Source organism: Manis javanica, chromosome 1 (genome assembly GCF_040802235.1).
Source record: "Manis javanica isolate MJ-LG chromosome 1, MJ_LKY, whole genome shotgun sequence".
NCBI classification, from domain to species: Eukaryota; Metazoa; Chordata; class Mammalia; order Pholidota; family Manidae; genus Manis; species Manis javanica.
In genome coordinates, this window is record NC_133156.1 from 88,093,091 (window position 1) to 88,110,690 (window position 17,600).

The following is a 17,600-nucleotide window of genomic DNA, read 5'->3' on the forward strand; positions in this document are numbered from 1 at the left end:
TTAAGTTCCTTCCTATTGCTAAGCAACAGTTGTGCTAAAATCAAACTGCTCTCAGCTCTCAAGGAGCAGAAAATTCAGTCTTTTCGATTCAGATCACTGCAGGTGAAAAACTGTTTAGAGATTTTGAAATATAGGATAGATTTAAGCTACCTTTAATTTTAGATACAGTCCCTCAGTTTCAAAATATTTGGTACAGAACAAGCCCAGGATGCTCTGTTCACTAGGAATAGCCCAGACATGCTTCTTTCCAAAGTATGCTCCTTAAACTTGATTTGATTATGAATAATTTGGCAAATGTTCATTGACTATCATGATACCACCTATAGTAGGTATCTATTGGTACATAACAAATTATCCTAAAACTTAGAGCCTTAAAACAATACACATTTATTATCATACAGTTTCTTTAGGACAGGAATTTGAAAAGGCTCAGCTGGGTGGCTCATGAGGTTGCAGTCCAGATGGCCCCCAGGGCTGCAGTCATCTGAAGGCTCAACTGGGGCTGGAGGCTCCACTTCCAAGCCCACTATGAGACTTTTAGCAGAAGGCCTACATTCTGGTTAACTGCCAGCCTCATAGGCCTCCTCTCATGACATGGAGACTTGTTTCCCCAGAACAAATGATCCAAGAGACAGATTAACCAACACAGGGGCCACTGACTCTTTTGATTACCTAGCTTCAAAGTTACACGTGGTCACTTCTGCTTAATTCTGTCTGAAGCAAGTTGCTCAGTCTGCCACATAAAAGGAAGGGAAATTAAGCTCCACCTCTTGAGGAAGGAGCATGGAAGAGTTTGTGGGCAAAGTTTTAAAACCACACAACAGAAATGTTCCTGTCCTTCTCCAAATAAAATGGTGGCACTACAGAAGCCCAAAGAATGAAATTCCAGCTTGGCCCAATATATGTAAGGCAGAGATTGGGACTGGTACAAGATCCTGTAGGTCCTCTATCCATTAGCCAGGATTCAAATATATCACTTATTAGCTGTGTGACCTTAGGCAATTTACTAACTCTCTGTATCTCAGTTTCCTCTATTGGAAAGTGAACATGATAACTACCTCATGTATCAGTTAACGTATGTGAAGCTTAGAGTAGTGCTTGGTGTATAGTGTACCCTACAGAATTATGCAACTTCATTGTTGTTGTTATTATCATGATGGTAATATGTGTAATCACTCAGTTTGTATACAGAAGTTTCCAAAAGGGAAAGCATAGGATAGGGGTTTGCAAGATGTAGGTGTGACTTTGGGAGGCCATCAGCAAAAACTACCCACATTTATAATGTATTTGCAATTAATACATCAGGCTAATCACATGCTATCAAGTTGTCTCCTCAGGTCTTCCCAGCACTTGTGAAGCCACAGGCTATAAATGCCAATAAGAGAAACAACCTGAACCAAACACTGATTGTATAACTAAGGAAAACATACAGGACTTGTACCCTTAGGGGACATTTCCTAGCAGATAAAAAGCCCATTCCTCCTTTACCATGGATGTCAGAAGCTTTAGGGCTCGGTTTACCTTTGATGACTTGCGCTACTAACCATGTAAAAACAACATCTCAATAGATAACTTCGACTATACTATTTAATCTTTGACATAGCACCTTGAAAGATGTTTTAACTAAAAGCTTATCTCATCCTTTTTAATGTATGGAGCTGATACAATGTTACATAATCACAACATTATCATTGATTATTTCTCCCAATAGAAAATTCACTGAGAAATCTCATTTTTTATTATAATACTGTTGAGGCTGTCTACTATTCCCAACTTTACAGAATAAAGATCTTCAGTTTTTTGTAGTGTTAACATACCTATTACTGTTTATTTGCCTTGTTGCATTTATTATAAAAGTTCAAATAACCAAAAGTCCAGGAAACCAGAATGTTTTTTAGTCTTGTATGATGATTATTTCTGTTTTAGGATTACTGAGTCATCATAACATAGTGAGTATATTTCTGATTCATCAGAGATACCGATCAGAGATTACATTCTGAAAGTATTCTATTCTATGTTAATTTTTAAAAATTTGTTGTCTCCTTAAAGGATCAAGAGTCCTGGGTTTAAGGTTTGTTTTTTTTTCTCTACTAGTGTCTCCCAACCTAAGATTTTTCATCTTTAATATAACGGGGCTTGTTTTCTCTTAGTACCTTTTTCACCACAGAAAGGGTCTGTGGAACCAGGATATAATCGTGGAAATGCACTGATGGGCACACCCTGAGCAGGAAGCTAAGGGGCTCTTCTCTGGACTGCAAGAGGCAGGGTGGGCTCTGTGGTGTGCAATCTGTGCTGCCAGGGCCCCAAGCCTAGAGAGCCACACTTAGTTTAACACACTTGGTTTAATACACAACTGTCACAGTCTTGAAATTCTTAAAACTTTTTAAACCAGGGACCTGCATTTTCTTATGGCAATGGGCCCCACACAGAATGCAGCCATTCCTGGTGAGAGGACATACCTCTGTATGTAACAAATGTAGAACTCAAAAATGTGAGGACATACCAGGGGAAGAGGCAGCAGGACACAGGGAAAGGGAAGATGAATAAGAACTAAAACAAGGTTGCACAGAAAATGAAAGATGGTGAGGGCCCCAAACGAGGAACACTCACACAGCCAACATTTCTCCTTAGACTTCTGAACACCACTGCTAACTTGGGTAAGACAGACTGTTTCCCCTATGTCCTAACTAGCCAGAAAATAGGACACCAGGAATAAGGAATCAGATGAAGACAGTGAGCGCAGTCTTTCCGAGAAAAGCAGGTAGCAGAGCAGTGATTCTTATCCTTACTTGTGCTTCCACACCATTCAGGTATGTGGCACATTTTCCATGGATAGCGTCTCTCTTTTTGTGCCTGACTCTGGGAGGAGGCCACTTGGAACCCCCACAGAAATAGGTGTATTCTGAAGAAGTCCCTAGCTTCCACGCTACCCAAACCCTATTTAGAATCACTGCAGTGAAATATCTATTTGATATTAACCTTCTGAGTTTGAAACAGAGAATCAATTCATGATTCCTGCCTGAAGTTACAATTTCAGCTTGGAAGATAGACATTGGGAAAAGCCCATATTCTGTGCCTTTCTTATATGTTCACTCAACAAATAAATAAGCTATTTAAACAGAGCTTAGAGTTCTCACAAATCCCAAAGGGACTACAGACAGCAGGGTACCTCTGTGACACTAACTTAACGCATGGTAATCAATATCTTACTGCAGATTTAATCCATTTTCCACATAGAGATAAATGCTTCCTCTGACCAGATTATGTCATTGTACTAAGGTCCTAGTTCTCGCAATTGTGAAAGAAATCACAGCTCTCTCACTGTCATCTGCTAGCCAAGTAAGAATCTGCCCGCAGATGAGTAATTCCACCCTGGCCCAGCTCTCTGGAGCTGCCAGGCTGCTGTATCTGTGCGGTGAACGCCAGGCGGACACAGGTGGGAAGGAGATCAAAGAAATGAGTGTAGTGCAGACAAAAGACAGGACTGAGAAGCCACAACAAAATTAAATAATTCAAATTTCCCAAGAGCTTGTTCTTTTTGAAGTAAATGTAGGATTAGAGGCATTATCAGGGCAAAGAAAGCTGCAGTTTGGTAGTGGACAGATCTGAGCCTCATTCTCAGTAGCTGTGGGAACCTGGCCCAGACCCTCCATCACTATGGGTCTCACCTTTGCTAGGGAATCTACAAAAGAAGATGGAGAAGATGGTCCTTGCAGACACCCCCACAGTGAGGGGTGCCAGTGAGCCACCCTCCAGACCCTCGAGATAAGATGATCCTGTGAAAGCAAAAATGGTCAAGCCACAGTGGATGAGAAGAGATGGACTTACTTATAAAACAGCTCAGACAAAGGTAAAAGAAGTGGGGTGGGGGGCACTGAGGAGATTCAGGGGCCCACGCTAATCCTTAGGTGTGTCTCAGGAAATCATATCTGTATCAGCCTACACTCCAGCTGTAAGTGATTACAGTAAATCTGAGGTCACATACTGGTGGCTCACAGCCAAATACGGTCCATGGAAGTATTTTGTTTGTCCTGGACAGTGTTTTTAAAGAGTATGAATTTACTTCCAATATTTAAAAACAGACTTGATATAAATACCCAGATTTATGGCTTTTCTTATGAGAAAAAAGAAAGAAAAATAGATTTGACAGCCCTGCTCTGTATTCTGCCTTTTGGCAAAAACCAGGGGTTGCTGCGCAGTGGCTGCACCCTTATACACGGAGCAGCTCTCCAGCCCCCACTTCAGTTACCTGCCTGGCCCTGAAATGAATGAAGCTAATACAGTCAAGTAGCAATCAAGCAATGTGAGTGAATCAAAGAAGCGAACAGGCACAATCAGCTGTTTTGCACCTTTGCCGAGGTGAGAGTACTAGAGGAGAACACTGTGTATGGAGCCCAGGAAAGAGCAGCACACAGAAAGACAACTTGGCAGTGCAACACGGTCAGGAAAGAGGAGGCCCAGGCCAGCTGGGGATCTGGGTCTGCTTGGAAGACCTAGCACAGATAAATGATGTGCAGAGAGGGGCTCCACATGATCTAGATTGCTGTGGGCATCTTCCCTGGAAGAGAACAAAATGGGCATTCCTAGCTTTGCAGGCTCATACCAGCTAAAGATGTAACACCTCAATTCCAAAATTCTAACTCCAAGCAGTGTGTGTGTGTGTGTGTGTGTGTGTGTGTGTTTAAAAATAAGATTTGGGGGAAGGGAGTTGGAGGGATGGGTGAAATAGGTGAAGGGGATAAAGAGGTACAAACTTCAAATTATAGAATAAATTTGGCATAGGGATGAAAGTACAATACAGGGAATATAGTCAATAATATTGTAATATCTTTGTATGCTGAAAGATGGTAACTACACTTCTCAAGGTGAGCATTTCATAATTATCTTATTGTTGAATCATTATGTTGTACACCTAAAACTAATACAGTATTGTATATCGACTGTATTTCAATAAGTAAACAAGACTTGGAATCATTGTTAGTTTAAATTTGGTTTGCCAAACCTCTGTTTCTCATTAACAATAGTGATAATAATGTTTTATTTAAAAATATAAATGAGACACATTCTGTCTCCAAAACTTCAACTAGCTATCGTTGATGAAATAATGAAAAATGGTTCTTATGTATTAAAAAAAAAAATATGGCCCAAACTAGGATAGCGCCTGTAAGAAAAATAACTAACAAAAGAGTCATATACTTAGCAATAAATGCAACAAAATAAATTTAAAACATATGCTGAAAGATATAAAACATTGCTGAAAGAAATCAAAACAGATCTAAATAAATGGAAAGACATTTCATGTTCATAGATTGAAAGAATGAATACTGTTAAGGTGGACGGACCACTTCCCCATAATGACCTACAACATCAATAGAATCACTATAAAAGTTTCACCAGGTGAGACTTTCAGTTTCGGCTCTGACATGTGAAGAACTTGCAAGTTGGCACATGTGTCTTTAGAACAAGAGAAAGTTGGACCAACTGAAAATCAATGACTTTGCTGGGACACATCAGAAAACTGAAGTTGCAGGATGAATGACCACCCGCAGAACTGGAGGAAGAGAAGGTGCAGCTGGAGAGACACAGCTGAGATCCGCTTACCTGGAGCAAAAGTCGCTGGAGCCATCAGCTGCTAGCAACACTTGAAATATCATTTTGACAAATTTGTAGAGGCTGCGTGTGGACTATTGTGCAAGCGAGAAACTGCCGAGGACCACATTCTTAGGAGCCCCTACACTTCTGTGAGCTTTACCTCCAGGGACCACACCAGGCTCTCACAGTAAAGAGTGGAGAAAGATCTCTTGCAGAAAAAGGGGAAGAGCACCTGGGTATACTGTGAAATACACCCAGAACCTTCTCCATGACAAAGGGCTCCTCTCCAGGGCAAAATACTGCCCATGCTTTACCCAGCTTGGGGAGGCATATCCCGCCCAGTGCAGCCCCTCCATTCTTTCTGTCTTACCCAAGGAGAAAACAGCATCATCTACAGTGGGCAGAGCTTCCAAGAAATAAATTGCGAATACTGCAACCAGAGAAGGAGCAAACACCTCCTCCATCTAGCCCGGTGCTTGCCCACCTTGACTCCACATTAGTATCACCTGGGGAACTTGAAAAAAATCCTGACACCCAGGATGTACCCGGCCTGATCAAGTCAGAATCTCTTGGGGCTAAGGACCAGGTATTAGTATTTTCAAAAACTGGTCCAAGCACAATTCACACCAAGGTCAGACCTACTATTGACTACACAAGCCTAAGTGGTTTGACAGAAGAAAAAACAGATTATGAATGATCTACTTTACACGTCCCAAGTAATCACCAATAAAGAACTTACTATTTCTCTAAGCAACTGTTACTGTGTTGTTAATTTTCCTGTAAGTGCATTCAACCATTCCTCTACTTCATTAATTTACCTTGACTTGCATAGAACAGTCAAACATATAATCTGCACGCAGATAATCAAGAGTTGCTTGTGGTACCTTCACTGCCATTGTTTCTACTCTCATAAAACCACCTCATACTTTCAAATTTCATTTTAGATCATTTCATAAACTCTATAATTAATCCTAGGGCTTCAGGTGTATAGTAAGCACCACGATGTGCCCCAATATGTGTATTCTCTGGATTTGCATTTCTATTCATATCATAACTGTAACCAAACTGCACCTGCAGATTCCCTGGATCAGCAGCCATCTGAAATGCACACATTTTAATTTCCACTTTAATGCAGAGCTCCTAGATTTGAGCAGATGCCTGAAAATACAAGCACCCAGCATGGTGGCACACAAGACCACATCTATCGTCCTCTCTCTCGATCTTGTATAGAGTTAAAGTCCCACCACAGAAAAGGGCTCTTATTTGACTGACTGATGATCGCTGGGCTAGTCCCCCACTGTCCAACAACCAAAATTCCCTTTAGCTTCTGTGATCCCAAGAATGATCTGGACCAAACTCAATAGCAAATTTCCCAGGAAGCCAATGAAGCTTAAACTTCAGGACTTCTCAATGTGTACAGGCCTCTTCCAGAGCCCTGGGAGCTGCTCTAAAGGTTTATATCTCTAATTTTTTATTCTTTTCCATGAGATAAATTGTATCCATGTTAGGCCCCAGAAATTCTAGATCCATCTATTAGTGGGCCTAATGTAATTCAGCTGCCAGTCAGAAGGCAAGCACTGAATAAACTGTAGCATCTTTATAAAGTGAGGTTAACAAGGATTGGCTTAGGGCAGCAACTGTACCCACAGAATTGGGCTTTCCTTCCTCTGCAACAGGGTACCTCAGAAAAAGGCACATTGTAGATCATAAGCAAAGGGGCATGACAGGAAAGGAAGAGATTTACCATCTTTGACAAGGACAGGTTCTAGGTCCTAAATTTTAGAAAAACAGGGAGAAAAAAATCCAGGCTTTTCGAGTGTGCATGGAAATTCAAACCCTCGGGGCAGAGCTGGTAATCCTGAGCAGATCCTGGCACACATTTCACAAATAAAATCTGTTTCTCCTGCCCTCAGGGCCAAGCATACACATCTTGTCTGGCCTCTTTGCAAGGAAAATTTTCTGTCCACCGTCTTGCTAAACTTGAAATTCTTTTTAATGAAAAAGAAAGCCTTTCAAGAAATAACTAAAGAGAAATGGCTTAACATGCAAACACCCAGAGTGAATATTTCAAAGGGAAATTATTAATTCTAACCCAGAGTTGCCAGATAATAAAAACATAATCATTAAATTCTAACCCAGGATTGCCAGACTCCTGTGTATTTTGATAAAGGGTTGACAGGGAGAAGTGGGCGAGGATGAAAACAGGAGGGAACCTGAAGAGAGCCTGACACACGGAAGCCCACTCTGCAGACTGTGTGGCCTGGCCAGCAAGTGCCCTGTTTCCTGCTCTGGGCCAGAACTGCACGGCCAGGTGGGCCCACACTGCAGGCATGCAAGCAGACAGGAGGCCTGCAAAGACTGATGCAAGCATGAGGTGCTCAGGGGCTTACACACCCTTCCCTCCTGCTCGCCTTTGCAACTCTCCAGGTTCGATAGTGTATTTGGGTCAGCGATTCCTGAATCAGAGAGTGATCCCACTGATCTGGTTTGGGTGTTAACCATGACCTAGCACTCCCCTCCTTTGACCACCTGTCCACCTGGGTCTAGGTCTTCCTGGAACAGCACCATGCTCTCCCTGGCTGTCCAGTAAGTCCAAATCATCCTCTTAGCATGGCCTTGTTTCTGCTCTGAGTCCATATTCCTCAGTGGCCAGTGAACCCAAACTCAGGGGTGCAGTTCCAGGCAGGAGGAATCCCCTGTGGCACCAGCTCCACAGAGTGGCCGAGATGTGGTACACACTGGTCCTGGTTTCCATGCCCAAACAGACTCCCTTTCATACCACTATTAGCCACTGGAAACTGACCCATGTGCAACCTGCTGCCTTTACAGCAGGGCCACAGAAAAGGCCAAATCCAAACCTTTATTTCCTTTACTTCTGAAACTGAATCATGTGGCTCTGACCACATTATAGGTGACAACAGAAGCACCATGATGAAAGGGCAGTCTACTCAGCCAGGATCGGGCTACCCTGCACGTAGCAACTCTGGCTGTGGCCACTGAGCAGTCCCCCTCTCCTCAGCAGCTCTTTGAAGAGCTCCTCTGAGCAACTTACCTGCTAAAGTTCTTCAGCTATAGGAGAGAAGCAGAAAGAAAAGGAGCAGAAAAGCAGTGTTTAGACAGCATGGAGGACTTGGCTGTTTTGGTTACTTTATCCTCTGGCCCATCATGCATGGACAAGCAGAAGTCAGAAAGCCATTCTCTGAAGTTCATTATAACTTTGCTGCAATCTCAGGTGGAAAAAAGGACCTTCCCCTACCTAGTCTCCAACCAGTGGGGAAATAGGCCCATCCTGAATTAACCTAAAAACTACTTTCCCTCACAAACCCTAATTAAATTATGAAACCTCTGATGAAGCTCTGTACTTCTCTTGCTTTCCAAAGACAGACTAGCTTGTGAGAACAAAGGACAGTAGAAGATGTTTGCAAATCACATTTGATAACCAACTCTGCTGACAGCATAGTGGAGACTTCTTTATTCTTCCACGGAAGAAATGCACTTTCCTATAGCGTTAAGTCAATAATAGCCATCACCTGGGTTGACAAGACATCAGTACTATTACCAATATAGGCTGTCTTGTGTTATGTTGATGAGACTTTTGGGAGAAGGTTTTGAGAATATTTAGGGCAAAAACACCCCAGTTTGCCTGACCACGTCCACTGTAGTATGTGCGTCAAAGTATTCAAGAAGTCGAATGTGTTCAGCCTGCAGATTTCCATTCAGATGGGATGTATGTAACTACTATGTAAGTCATGTTCATTATCAAACATCTCTCACTCCTTATTCTTACTTCAATTTGGAAAGAATTCACACAGATAGTACCTACTAGTTACTACTATTGAATATAGGTTCACAGGCTTTGGAAATGGACTTAGTAGCAGATGAACAATAGATAATTGACAAAATACAGCACCACTTGTGGTTCTACAAAGCATGATGATCGGAAGGAAGGGGGTTAGTTTAGGTGAAGACACGCAGAGCAACAAGGATGTTTAAACCACATCCAGGTTTATTTTTATTTTAACATAATGTCCTTCTTGCATGGGAGAAGAAGGCAGAGATAATGATTACAATTTTCATCTATTAAAATACTGTGCTTTTAAGTATTTCTTCTTTATCCTGAAAATTAACTGAAAGTCTAGTGGTTACCATGCAGGAGGGAGTGGGTGAGGGATGCAGGGGGGGAGTGCGAGGAGGACCGTTGAACCACTGTGATGTATATTTGATTAAAAAAAAAGAAATCATGGGAAAAAAAATTAACTGACTGCAACTCAGCAAGCATGGTGGAGCTACTGGATATGAATCATGAGTCAGCTAGAGCAACAGTTCCCTCCTCCTCCCCACTCCACAAGTGTTCCCTTCCACCTTGCATATGCTTTTAACATTGTACTCAATTAAAAGGAAAACATGAGCCGTCAGTAAGTAATTTGGCTAAAAAAAAGGTTAAAGAACTCCATAAAACAACATAAGAGAAAGAACACATCCTTCTCTGATACAGAAGTTCTCAAAAGCGTCACCCATAGACCACCTGGGAGACTCACCTGAAGGTGCTTATTTAAAAGACAGCTTCGCCCCAGACACACTGATGCAGGATGGGAACCAGGAATCTGCATTCTAAATAAGCTGCCCAGTGCATCATCAAGACAGTGGCAGGCAAGGACAATTAAGGCAAATTAGTACACATTTCCACATGTCTGCTCACTCCCGCTCACCTGGTGGACTCCCGTGTCCTGCAGCAGCCGTGGCAATCGCAAAAGCAGAGGCAGGTGAAACAGAGCAGTGGGAGTTGTCAGCCGTCTGTCCTGGTTGTTTAAAAGAGTAGAAATGGCATGGTGAGGCAGATGGATAGAATTCTATAATGAAAATTCTCATTTTTTTTCCTGCACTGGATGAAGGGTTGGGCCAAATAGTCTGTATTGTCCTTATTATTAATAGGCATCAGAATTCTGCTCTAGGTATATACCTGAGAATAGAAAACATACATCACATAAAAAGTTACACATTAATATCCATAGCAGCATTATTCATAATGGCCAAAAAAGTAGGAACAACCAAATATCTATCAGCTGGTGAATGGAGAAACTAAATGTGGAACATCCACATGAAGGAATATTATTTAGCCACAAAAAAGGAATGAAGTACTAGTACACACTACAGCATGAGTGATCCCTGAGAGCATTATGTTAAGTAAAATAAGTCAGTCACAAAAAGTGATGTAGTGCATGATTCTCTCTATATCAAATGTCCAGAATAGGCAAATCCATGGAGACAGAAAGTAGCTTAGTGGTTGCCAGAGGCTGGGAGAAGATGGGAATGGGCAGGGATAGCTAATGGGTACAGAGCTTCTTTTTGGGATTGATGAAAATGTTCTGGAATGAGACAGTAGTTATGGCTGCCCAAGCTTGTGAATATTTTTTTAAAAACATGGAACTGTATACTTTGAAAGAGTTAATTTTATGGTAAGTGAATTATATCTCAATTTAAAAACTATTCTATGTCATGTTATCAATAGAATTTTCTTCTCAAAACACCTTCAAAAGTGGGAATGCATCCCAAAATCAAAAGGATGCACTGAACACCTTTTGCAGTGCCTTTCACTCCCCAAATCGTTTACACACAGCATTTGATAATGCTGATGCCAACCTCAATGTTTTGCCTCACTCAGGCTTTTAGTGAAAATAATTCACTGTGATTCTGACCTGAAGGGTTTTTATTAGTTTGTCCCTAAAGTTAAATAGTCATATTTAAAATGAGTAGGAGGGGAAGCGAAGAGCTGCTTCATGTGCCCCAACACAAAATCACAGAACACTCTACCCTCTCTTTCAGCAGTTGCCTTAAAACATTTGTGGAGCAGGGTGGCAAGTAGATGAACGGACAAAATTTCAGGTACACAGTGAGAAAATGTGTGATACTGTCCCCATTTGGATCCTCCGTATTATCACAGATTGTACCTCCCTCCCTTCCTATGCTTCCATGTCTGTACAATGTAGTCATATCAGGAAAGAAACAAAGGACTTAGTTAATTCACAAACAGGATTTCCAAATAATGCTTATACAAACAAATTTCATATATGGATACAAACATACAAAAAGAGACTATAAAACAGATCCCTCATAATAGTGACCAAGAAAACAGCATTTACCTCTTGCCTCAGTAAAGTTTTATTTCCCTGGGCTTTGGTCCCAACCTCTTCCAGGAACTCAAGAGGGTCTGTCCTATATGGCAATTATCAAGAAAATTGCCGAGGCCCAGACTGACCAAGGCTCTATGAGCAGTACAGAGATTTGGCTAATTCCAAAGTAGACCTAGAACAAATCAGGGAAGGCTAGCTTGTCACCTTCATATTGCAGAATCACCCAAACAACAGGGTGACCTGTGACTGACCAGGGGCCTGAAATCAGTCCACTCTGCGAGGGCTGCTCCATCAGGGCAAATGTTCTGACGACAGTCTGACTCAGGCTAGCTTCCCTGGGGGCTGGTGACAATGATAACAGCTTCTACCATGTGGCTAAGGCTACATATGGAATAACCATTTGGAGCACGCACTCCATCTTTTGCTAAATTGCCCTACTGGAAGCAGGAGTATGAGAGTCAAAAAGTCTACATTTTACTTGGGTTAACTGGAGTGACTCTAGTTTCATAACTGAATAATTTTCCCTTCTGACTTGAAATAATTGGCTTGAAGAGAATAAAGGAAGCATTTTAAGAACAACCGTTCCTTGGATATATTTATGTGAGCAATGAGGAGATAAAGGATTTCTACCTTTTGCTCTGCTTTTCCTCCAATTACAGGACATCTGGTATAGTCTAACACAAACTATGGGACATTACTTTATAATTTTCATAGCTATAGAAAATATACAATTTCTGCCACTAACATTAATGATGATTGGGGTCCCATGCACCTGGACCTTATTTTAAATGAAACAATGTTCTTAATAAGCACCCCCCTCCCATATTGTGCTGTCCCAGATGAGCCTATTTAGTGTAGACTACACTGGGACTCTTGGTAAGGTATCAGGGTCTGGGCACATTTGGGTAAAACCAGCACTGAAGTTCTTCAAAGAGCATTCATCTAAGGACAGGTTTCTTGACTCACCTTCCTCCACACAAAGTGTAATACATGATGGGGCCAAACAAATACTGGTATAATAATGACAGGTATTTGCTAATCATTTATTTTTCCATTACTTGGTCCTACAATAACATTATATTTGCTTCCAACTAATTTTCATACCTCAGACTAAAAAATATTTGGAGAGTGAAAGAGTAAGATGAAAGAACATTTCAAGCTAGGAAGTATCTTTTATATTTCTGAGTCCCTTTCTGAGCTCTCACCTACAGGCTGGCGACAGCGGAGGTGCTGAGGAGTTGAGGGTGACCTGCAAGGTGAAAGTTCTGTGGCGTCCGGCGTTGGGGAGCTTTCCACTCCTGCTCGGTCCATAGGTGCAGACTCCAGGACTGCTGCTTCAAAACAGTGTGTATTTTAACAACCAGGCCATGAATTCAAGAGTTTCTTTTCATTATCATGCATGCAAACACAAAAGTTTGTTATGAAAAATAAGCATTTCATATTCGTCTACATTTTTAAAGGGCTTTAATGTGAAATTGCATCATTCCTTCTGGCAGAATGCTAATGACACTAAATCAGAATACAATGTCTTCTCTTCCCCTGTCTTGGTGACTGGGTTGAGTTTGGCTGTCCCTACTCCCTTCCATCCAAACAACAGAGGTGTTAAAAAGAACAGGGGATATGTTGTGGTTCCCCAGCCCTCCAGAATGTTTCTGCTTTCTTGGATGGGGAAAGAGGGACTCTTCCAGACTGTGAATCAGACTGGGATCACTATCGGGATTTCACTGGTTTTTTGCTTGGGTGGCTCCTGAAACCAACTGAAATTTGAATCATTACCAATGGGCTCCCCCAAGAAGCTCTGGGGTACCTAAGGATCCAGAGCAGCATTATCCAAAATGGTAGCACTAGCCAAATTAGACTAGGCAAATCTAAATTAAAATTAAGTTAAATTACTATTTCAGTTCCTTATTTGCATGAGCCACATTTCAGGTGCTCACAGTACCACCTGTGGTTGGTGGCTACAGTACTGGACAGCAGATATAAAGCATTTCCACTTCCCAAAATATTCTACTGGATAGCACCGATCTAAAGCTACAGACCAGCAGGAGACAAGTGGAAATTTTTATAGTAAGCTGTTGAGAGAGTTTAAGATATTTTGAGCCTCTTCACTGCAGCAAAGATCCAGTGAATAAAAGGCACATTATTCTAGGGTCACAGTCAGACTACTACTGATGATATTTCCACACCCCTCCTCCCTGGCATATTAACCAGATAAAACTATAACTTTGTATGTGTTCTTTCAAGGAAAGCACTAAAAAATTTCATAAATTTCCAACAACTCTTCCATTTATTTTCCTTGGGCTTTTCATTAACTAATAACTATGTTACTTCCACTAATTTTTTTTTCTTTCAGATTTTAAATACATTTATTTTCCTGTGTGAAATCTTCAGAGAATTTGATGTTACTTGATGATATAAGAGGAGAACATTTACAAAAATTGTGGGGAGGTGTTAATGACCTTCTTATGTAGAACATGTCTTTCCTGGAATAGCTACAGAAAAGGTCAGAGGTCTAATGTCTTCATCCAGAGACAGATCATGTTCTAGCTGATTTTTAATGTGATAAAAAGTCACCTTTGAAGAGTGGTAGAGCAAGAATTGGAATGTGTCCAACACGGGCCTCCCTGAGACCTGAGACCAAGGAGGTTTGTTTCTATGCTCATAAAGCTCATAAATGCTGTGTACACCCCTCAGTCCTGCCTGTGAATACCTCCATTAATTTTACATTACCCTTGTCAGCAGAACTACTCAACACCCTTTGCCATCCTATTCAAGATTGCACTCAGTAAACTTTGCAGAACCCCTAATGACTTCATATAAAGCCATTTTTACACTTGCATGTGATTTTCTCCTTAAAATTATAGCCACAATTTGGCTCCTTTGAGACACAAAGGGGCCAGGGAAGGGAAATGGTTCGAATCTTTTCTTGAATGACATAATTACAGTAAAGCTGGCAACGATGCAGGATGCAGACAAAAAACATCAGTGCTTAGCTGTTAGTTTTATTATTTTCTAAATAACTCCCTCAAATTTCAGTAACGGAAGGCATCTGCTCTGCAAGAGCAAGCAGAATATCAAATGCATGTCCTTGATCTGATTCAACCATTCATTCCTCTGAGGCAAATGAGAAAATCATTTAGTCAGCAATTACACTGAACCCCAAAACTTCCCATTTAGAGAGCTGGACAGGCCTCCTGAATGTCCACTGAAAGAACAGGAAAGCAAAGAACACTGCAAAAACCAAAAAGGCACCTACAGAGAGGGGAAACCATGCCAGCACGGTGGGGAGAAAGAAGCATTTCCTTCTGGCATGTTCACTTTCAATCAAGTTCCATGCAAACAGCTTTGCCTGCAGGATGAGTGGGCAGATGTGGGCTCAAAACAAATGCTAAAATTGGGAGCACTTTCAGCCCACAGGCAGGCAATTTTCAAACTAAGAACACAGAAACAGACACTAGTGATGTGGGTGTGCAGCAACGCAGAGGTGAGGTTGCCCACGAACACTGATTGGGTAGGGGGCCCAGACAGTGCACAGCCCTGTGACTTGCCCTTCGTGCCTTTGTCCGTCTGACTTTTGTTGAGATCCCATCATTGAGGGCAGTCTGGATGTGAGTTGGGCTAATGTTTGTGCTCGTTACAAGAATCCAGGGTAGAAGAAGGTGGGGACTGCCTGGTAGGAAAAAAGGAAAGTCCTAATAAATATCGGTGAGCCTGGAACAGATCTGGGGACTGGGTTAGAGGGAGGGGTGGATGATATATTGCATTGTCTTTTCCCTCAGAAGTTCATAGCTTTGCTCATTTTGAGGGATATTTCATATTCTTGTCATGTCATTTAAGTCCTTCTGCCAGGAAATAGTGCAAGGCTGGAATTATAATTGCAACAAAGGGCACTAGCATTTTTCAACAAGCATACCCTGAAACTGCCTTGCTAATCACACCCAGGGCCTTCATGTGGACCTAATGGACAAAGCTGGTATTATGCAATGAGCTTGTACAGAGTTGTATCCTCAAGCGAAAAGCAGAAAATGTATAAACTGTTGGCACAGGATTCTTATTCAAGTTTGCCAACTGCTTTAAGTGTTAATATTATGCAAAGCGCACGCAAACATCTTTCAAATTAAAGACAGATCAGCATCTCCCTTTTCTTTGCCAACTGGAATTTTCAAGACAGAGTTATTAGAGCAGCACTCTTGGCTTCCACAGACATCAAACATACACACACACACACACACACACACACACACACATGCTGAACTTGTCAGACTGACACTGAAGTGTTTTACTAATGACATTCCTAGGACTGTTCATACTGAACTTTCTACTTACAGTGTTTCCTTTATGAAGATCCACAGGAAAAATTGTGCTTGCACACCAATCTGTTCTTAGGTTCCAATATGAATCATCTAATTGATCAGGGCAACTCTGGGAAATGCAGAGGACCACACAGTATTCTTTTGTTCACTGACCATACCCTTGGCCTCACACAATTTTTCTTCATGGCCTAATTTCCTCATTTATTTAATTCTTAATCCAGTTGTACCACGTGCCTGTTTGAGCTACCATCTTAAATAGTTTTAAGAACAAGATGGGAAGTAAATATATTAAGAGTGATCAGAAGACCACTACAGAAAGGGAAAAGAAATAAAGATACAAAGAAGTAGCCAGGAACAAAGTGCTTCATGAAAAGACTTGAGGCATAGTCATGATGAAAATGAGAGATAAGGGTGTATATCTTAGTGGGTGGAAGTGACTAAGAAACAGAGGGCAGTGGAGCTGACATGTCTGGAGCAGAGGTTGGCTCTAACATGCCCCATCAAGTGCCATGGGCCCTGCCTGGACCCAATGATGGAACTTCCCCACCACCCAGAGTAAGAGGAGCTCTGAATTTAACCTGGAACAGCAAAATGACATTTGTAACCTGTGAACCACGTGGATAAATTAACCCTTGAAAACCTAACTGCACATCATTTGTTTTGGGAAAATCCAATGAGAAACAGAAGCATTAAGCCCTCAACTTTATCTACTTCTCTAAGGTGAAACAGAACCTACCATCTTTGCTACACTATTCACGGGCTCTCCATCTGCGGGCCCAGGTCACCAGTGATTGATGCTGCCAAATGATAAACTCTCCAGTGGCCATTAGCTATATCTGTGGGGACCCCACCCATGTCCAACATCCACACTGACAAATCTTTACAGCCTTTTCAGTGACCTTCTCAGGGAGCTTGATGCAGATCTTTCTCATGTATCTTGAGTTCCCTGAGTCTAACTTGCTCCAGGAAAAAACTACTGATTCTTACCAGTAACCACCCCTTCATCCTAGAGTAAGCCCAAAAAGTTTTAGGACATAGCATTGAACCATCACTATACACACAGGACTCAGGCTTTGAAGAATTGAACTGGAGAACTTGATGGCCAGCATGGAACAATCTGTCTCTAGCAAGTTAAAGTGGAAGAATTGATTATAGTGGGCAATAGGCAGCTTGATTGAGGACCTCTAGAACTATGACGTGTATTTAGACCATAATACAGAAAAGAATAGATTTTCTTTAGCTTCCCTGTTAAAAAATAATAATAATATCCATACTACTAGGCCTTAGCCAAATTAAAATGCAATCTCTGGAGAATTACAAAAAAGAAAAAAGATTCTCACCTCACACACTTTAGGATGGCCACTATTAAAAAAACATAAAAACATAAAATAAGAAGTGTCGGCGAGTATGTAGAGAAATTGGAACCCTGTGCACTGTTGGTGGGGATATAAAATGGTGCAGTCACTATGCAAAACAGAATGGAGATTCCGCAAAAATAAAATCTGAATTATCATATGACCCAACTATCTCACTTCTGGATATATATATATATATCCAAAAGAAT

The 17,600-nt window shown here is 41.4% G+C and overlaps 1 protein-coding gene across 3 annotated transcripts in view; it reads right to left on the bottom strand.

Moving 5' to 3' along the window:
• Nucleotides 1–17,600, bottom strand: part of RASGRF2 (Ras protein specific guanine nucleotide releasing factor 2) — a 214,684-nt gene that overhangs the window by 66,419 nt on the left and 130,665 nt on the right. For all 3 annotated transcript variants that reach the window (XM_036999810.2, XM_036999818.2, XM_036999829.2), the window contains exons 16-17: nucleotides 12,929–13,054; nucleotides 10,302–10,391 (exon numbers count right to left, since the gene is read on the bottom strand). In XM_036999810.2, coding sequence (XP_036855705.2) covers nucleotides 10,302–10,391; nucleotides 12,929–13,054 — 216 coding nt within the window. The remainder of the gene's footprint in view (nucleotides 1–10,301; nucleotides 10,392–12,928; nucleotides 13,055–17,600) is intronic.